This window comes from Adiantum capillus-veneris, chromosome 3 (genome assembly GCF_014529385.1).
Source record: "Adiantum capillus-veneris isolate H3 chromosome 3, ASM1452938v2, whole genome shotgun sequence".
Lineage (NCBI taxonomy): Eukaryota > Viridiplantae > Streptophyta > Polypodiopsida > Polypodiales > Pteridaceae > Adiantum > Adiantum capillus-veneris.
Genome location: NC_140933.1, coordinates 13,343,705 through 13,350,319, shown reverse-complemented (window position 1 = coordinate 13,350,319; position 6,615 = coordinate 13,343,705). Strand labels below are relative to the sequence as shown.

Genomic DNA, 6,615 nt, shown 5'->3' with positions numbered 1-6,615 from the left:
ATTCTCTACTCATTCTCTGCTACTATAGATGGCTCAAAGTATGCATGATGCATACTAAATTAACAAGCAATCCAAGGAATAACTTGTCTTGGGTTTGATCCATGTATCATGTCATTTATCCATCATAAGAGTGTATCCTCAATAAAGGGGCAAAACCCTTGAGTTCCAAAAGGGTCTCTCTCTCTCTCTCTCTCTCTCTCTATCCCTAGTTATATATCTTTTTGTTTTTTATCTGCATGTGTATCTATCTATCTATTTATGTATCTATATATCGAATTATCTATCCATCTATCTATCTATCTATTAATGTATTTATCTATATCTATCTGTCTGTCTGTCTGTTTATCTCCCATCTATCTATGTACAATATATATATATATATATATATATATATATATATATATATATATATATATATATATATATATATATATATATATATATATATATATATATATATATATATATATATATCCCCTATCTCTATCTTGTTTGTTCGCTCTCTTTTCTTTATTTTGATTTCATAGTCTATGTCCTTGGGGATTTCAAAGAACACAAGCTTATGGTTGAGCTTACACAAATTCATATCAAATACAACATAATAGCATGCCATTGCATTATTGACGGCAAAGGTAGAACGAAGTGTTTGCACAATGCCAAGAGGGGATTCATGTGTGTGCTTGCAAACATGAGCGAATATGATTTCTCTATCTTTCTTGGATTAGGTTTGAGTGTATTCTTTCAAAAATTTGAAGCCTGCCAAATATTGTGGTGTGCTCACTACAAGACACTTAGAGAGAGAGACTGGACCAAACTAAGCTTGCCTCTTGCATTCGAGAGCAGCTCCTTATATTAACTTGAGAGGTAGTTACAACCATAACATGTCCGACCACACTAGGTGGCCGGACTCTACCTGCACGACCACACACCACACCTCCCCCCTTAGGGAGAAAAAGATGGACATCTTTTTACAAGTTTGGACTGGGAAGGGACTCGACAGGAAGGGATCAACTCCAACGCCTCATCCGAGGGGAGTGATCATACAACGGCTTAGGGGCTAAGAAACTGGGCTTGGGGGACTAGACTCGACATCATGCCGATCATCATCAAGGCATGGAACTCATACATCTCGCTTGTGCAAACATTAGGTCGCTATCCCAATGAAATGGACAAGACGAGGAATGACTGGGGGTTATGACATAACAACAAGGGACGCAATATTTTTGGCGACATACATCCTCCCCAAAGGAGCTTGGTGTGATGGTAAGGGATTATTCAACAAAACTAGAGTGTGAAATGACTGTAATGTAAAAAACTAACAATCACTAAACGCATAAAGAAAAGATGAACTGCAGGACTGCAACTTTGCATCATGACTACGAAAGCAGAAAGACCAAGCACCTCTACAACCAAGTCGCAGCAACTCCTATGCCTGTGAACAATAATCGCAAAAGGAGGTAGCATCTCTCTTCTTCTTCGACGAACAACATCAAAACAACCATGTCTTTGACTTTGTACTTCTTCTGAACTCGACCTACGTGAGCTGTGGAAAATTCATAGCAACGTTGAACTCTTTCCAAAAGCAAGACTTGAACTATGCAGAGGAGAGGGAGAAGGGGTATTGGAAGGAGTTGGCGTATTGGAAGGTTACGTCTCGCCAGCCGCCAGCGCGTGACCCCCCTTAACTAGGCAATCGTCAAAGCCCACCCCCTTGAACAACGCCGGCCGCAATGCGCACAACACGTGAATGTCAGCGATTGGGCATCCCTCCAAGCAGAGATTGAGGATTTGCACAGCGAATGAGGGTGTACCATCTGGCAAGGGACCCATTTTTCCCTGAACGATGGCGATGTCCTCTATGCTGCAGGTCGAGCACTCCCCGACGCCAGGGCCCATGCACTGTACCTGGAACTGATTCCTTGTACCGTTACTGGCGTGGCCTCCTGCAACCGGCGCAGGGGCTGCAGTAGGACTGTGTTGGGCCTCTGCATACTCATCAAAGGCTAAAAGCTTTCGGCTCCTTATTGACCTGCTTGCTGGTGCATGCGGAGTGGCCTCCTTCTCTTGAGAGCCCATGTACAGCAAGCCATGGCTTGCAGGTGACAGAACGGTAGCACTTCTTTGCAACAAAGCTGATGGAACAAAAGAAGCGAGCACCGTAATGCAGGCCACAAAGAAGCAGCGAAGTACCCCTGCCTTCACGTGCATGGCTCAAACAGATGGCCTTTGGCTATGGCAGTCGGCTCTACAAAAAGGAGACGAAACCCCAACCTCCAGTCTTGGCTTCTCTCTCTTCTTCACACTCTCTCAGACTCTCTTCTCTATCCGGTATCAAGCAAGAACGCCATGAGCAAGCTCAGGGAATTAGCAAGAAAGGCAAGAAACGTCCCTAACTGCCCGTACTAAATGTTTGTTCAATGCCAAAGGAGGTTCATGTATATGCAGGCAACACAAGGAAATATGATTGCTCTATCTTGCTTAGATTAGTCTTGAGTATGGGATTCTTCTAAGAATTTAAAGCTTGCCACCATTTTGAGATAAACTCTAAGTGCTCATACAACAGAAAATGAATCAAACCTGACCTTTGAGGTTAGATGGCTTACTAGATCTACATGCAGGCACATTGCAAAGGTGTACTTGCTACCAAAAAATCAATTTACTTGATCAACTCACTTAGGAGCACCAAAAATTTGGCAGGAAGCACAATACCCATACAAGATTAGATGAAACAAAAATTGATCGCAAGCACAACATCATATAGTTGAAGATTAACTAGAGTATACAAAAATGTAATGAAAGAAGAGTGATTTCTATTCAAGTAGTTTCATTACAGAGTTTGTAGCTTGGCCAATCATAGCTTGGGATGTTATGTACTGGATCAAATGCATTGAATGGAATATAGACTGAGGCAATTGCTATGCTCTTAGCAAGGCTTGTCTCATCATTGATAACTCCCTGGACCTCCATATCCACAAGTATACACAACATTAAACAAAGACTGTTTAGAATGATCTTCTGATTGGAGAAGTCGCACTTTCCCCTTGACACCAAACCAAGTTGAGCCCAAGCATCCACTGCAATAACATCATGTAATGCAACAAATATGGTGTTAGCTACTATAGTTTAAATTAGTATACATTGTTGAGTTATATAGATTAGTTCTTATCTATAGCATGCACAACCATAAAGGTACCGGAGAGGCATTCAAGCGGTTGCTTTGTAAGTAAGCTGGATAAAAACATACGTTCACAAATACCATCGTCAAAAAATATGAACACATGCAAATTAAAGAGGACATATCCATAAGATGACTTATCATTAGACTTACAATGAGGTGCAGATTGTTTTGAATCTCTCTGCAAGTGTATCTTAGCTACACTATACACATGTTGAGTGATGGCCACCATTCCAGATTTTGTTTTGAAATCCATCACTCTTCACTTCCAATGGCGTTCCAGTATGCCTCGACATTGTACTCCATGAGGACCAACACTAAACGGTTGCATGTAGACCCATGAGCCTTGCTAAATACTTGTGGGATCCATTCCACCTTCGAGCTCTTTGTGTTGTGCAGTATGACCTTTTGTATCTCCAACTTGGGCCGTCTATGCATGGTATGGTTGCAAATGCTTGGGAAGAGGTCAGGTGGCCACACAGTAGAGAGAGATTGGGAAGGGGGAGGGGGGTAAGGGTTGGAAACAAGGATAGTGAGGTCTACACAGTACAGAGAGAATGAAGGGGAGAAAGGGAGAGATAGAGAGGATGGAGAGTGAGCTTTTGGCTATGGTGGGCTGCATTGTGGAGAATGGAGGGGTGAGGGGAGGGAGAGCTAGAGAGGATAGAGAGTGAGCATTTGGCTATGGTGGGGTTGACTGTAGAGAGAGTGAGGAGAGGGAGGGGGGACACTTGAAGAGGAGGATAGTGATGAGATTTGGGCTATGGTGGGCTGCACAGCATAGAGAGAATGAAGGGGGAAGGGGAGGGAGAGTTAGAGAAGATGGAGAGTGAGCTTTTGGCTATGGTGGGGTTGACTGCAGCGAGAGAGTGAGGGGAGGGGAGGGGAGGGGGCAAGGGAGAGAAGATTGTGGGAGAGAAAGAGAGAGAGAGAGAGAGAGAGAGAGAGAGAGAGAGAGAGAGAGGGAATTTGGAGAGAAAAAGTGACTTTTTGATGTTTGGTTATGTTTTGAACAATTTTGGAGGGGAAATGGTCATTTTTGAGACTTTTCAAAAATTTCAAATTTTTAGGGTTTTTTGACTTGCGCAATTTTTCTTTTGGGGTCCCTTTTTATCAAGGGTCCCTCTCTAGGCTTTATGAAACCTCTTTCCCCTTTTCAACCCCCCCCCCCAGTCCACCTCCCCTTTCTCTCTAGGAATCAAGCATTGAAGAGGGGGACGAATAGGCTACCCCCCTATCTCTCCTTAGGCTATAGGTGATATCCCAAGAGCCCTCTCATTGGTCCTCCACTAACCCTTCCCTAATCAAAAGGACCCTAGGAGAGTCCATATTTTTCCTAATGACATATGTGAAGGCACAGCCGTTGGTGGATTCCTCTTCCAAGTGAAGACGTTTCTAGACGTTTTTACTGCGCGGGAATGGATAGTTACCTAACTAATCAGGTCCACCCGTCCATGATTGACAACCTTAGTCAATCCCCACTTACCACCCTGCACTCACACATGATTTTGTGTTGTTTAATTACTACCACTTTCTTATCACAATTAAAACAATGATTTCTTTTAACTTTCATAACTGAATTTCATTAAGACAACCCTTGAAAACAGTATTGAAAACATTCTTTTAGCAAACAAACATCTTTAGACTTAAGACAAGGTGCTATCATTCTGAAGTATCTCTGACCAGTACTGGCTTGTCTCAAGACCACCTATACAGGGGTGGAAAAACGGCACCCATTCCTTATTTATAAAACAGGGCTGGAAAAAGGCATCACCCATAGTCCAGGTGCCCATACGCCAACCAGTTGCCCATACAACCGGGGGTGGTTCCTCTAGGATAAACTTGATATCCTAAGTAATATTCACAAGCACAAACAAGCACGGGGTAAAGACTCCACGTGCACTGAGGAAAGCGACTCATCTATGGCGCAATCTCCATCATTATTCATTACTTGGAGTAAAATATTCCAAGGAATCAGAGGTGTCTTGAGACAAGCTGTTTTAAGAATGGTCAAACATTTCTTTCCTAAGTCAATCAGTCATAACCCAATCATTTCTTTGCTATTTACAATCATTGCTCATTGGTTTCTTAGAAGTTACCTTCCATTTATAGCCAGTTTATCCTTCCTAACCATTATACATGCAATGTTAACTTAGAAATGAACTTTAATATAATTAAAGACTTAAGTGAACAAAATGGAAACCCACTTGTGAGACTGGTCGGCCATGTACTGCTATGTTGGTGCCCGCAGACTTTCCTCCGTAGGCCTATGACTAGACCCAGCCTCATGGTCATGAGTGGCTTTATTTCTTTTGTTGCTAATATCCTCTTCCTCGGTAAGAGGATTTCCTCTGGTTCTCTTTGGACCCATATTGGCAGCCTTTATAAAAGGACTTAATCGATTAGAGGATTAGATAAATAATCTCTTTTCTTTCTTTTTACCCAAAAATAAGGATTTTTGGAATAAATAGGTATCCTTGTTAGTTATTCGATGAGATATTTCTCCTGTAACTTCCTTGTACTATTAATATTCTCCCATAATTATCATATAATTATGGGAGCTATTTTACTGGATTTCTCCTTAGTCTATATTCTAAGAGTATCTTATTTCTGGCCTTAGTAAATTATAAGCTACCTATCTGCTAGTGGATTACTCACCCTAGATGGAATTTCATATATTCTATCTTTAAGAATTTTTTGGTTAACTCATAAAATTGATTTATAACTTTTTTTTCTATATTTATGGTCTAATTTAGGCAAAATTAGCCTATAGTAATTTGTTATAATAATTATTTAGGTTAAGGTAATTTCTCAACCTTCAATAGTGATTTTTGACTTTTGATCATTATTGGAAAATTATATAAATTCATTTACTAATTTCCTTTCCCCGGTTTATACACAAAATTGGTTACTTTTAATAAAAATAAGTATCTAAACTAATTATCTGAGGTTAGGATATTTATCACAGGTTCTTCAAGATGTGTCTTAGCTCTGATAATTATCTCAAAGGTTTTTGGATTAATTTGCCATTTCTCCCTCTTTTATTTTCTCTTAAAAATAGTGTTTTTCTATTGATATAATTAGTTAGAATAATTATTTGAGGTTAAGATATTTATCATGGGTTCCTTAAGAGGTGCTTTACCTATGATATTTATCTCAAATCTTTTTAAATTAGTTTACTATTTTCCCCTTTTATTTTCTCATAAAAATAGATAATTATCTCAAACCTTTTTGGATTAATTTACTATTTCCCCTTTTTATTTTCCCTTGAAAACAGTTTTTTTCTGTTGATAATTAGTTAAACTAATTATCTGAGGTTAACATAATTATCATGGGTTTCAAAAGATGTGTTTTTTCTCAGGTAATTACTTCAAAGATTTTTAGATTATTTTGCTATTTTCCATCTTGTATTTTCTCTTAAAAATAGTGTTCTCTGATGA

At 39.9% G+C, this 6,615-nt stretch overlaps 1 protein-coding gene across 1 annotated transcript; it reads right to left on the bottom strand.

The window, feature by feature from the left end:
* Positions 1–1,647: 1,647 nt before the first annotated feature.
* On the bottom strand, positions 1,648–2,208 carry LOC147460525 (TPD1 protein homolog 1B-like). The gene has a single exon (XM_086498815.1). It carries the CDS (start codon positions 2,206–2,208, stop codon positions 1,648–1,650), a length of 561 nt encoding a protein of 186 aa, XP_086354941.1.
* Positions 2,209–6,615: the final 4,407 nt, after the last annotated feature.

Excerpts from the sequence above, each read along its gene's own strand:
- LOC147460525 (XM_086498815.1), bottom strand. The coding sequence starts at position 2,208 with ATGCACGTGAAGGCAGGGGTACTTCGCTGCTTCTTTGTGGCCTGCATT.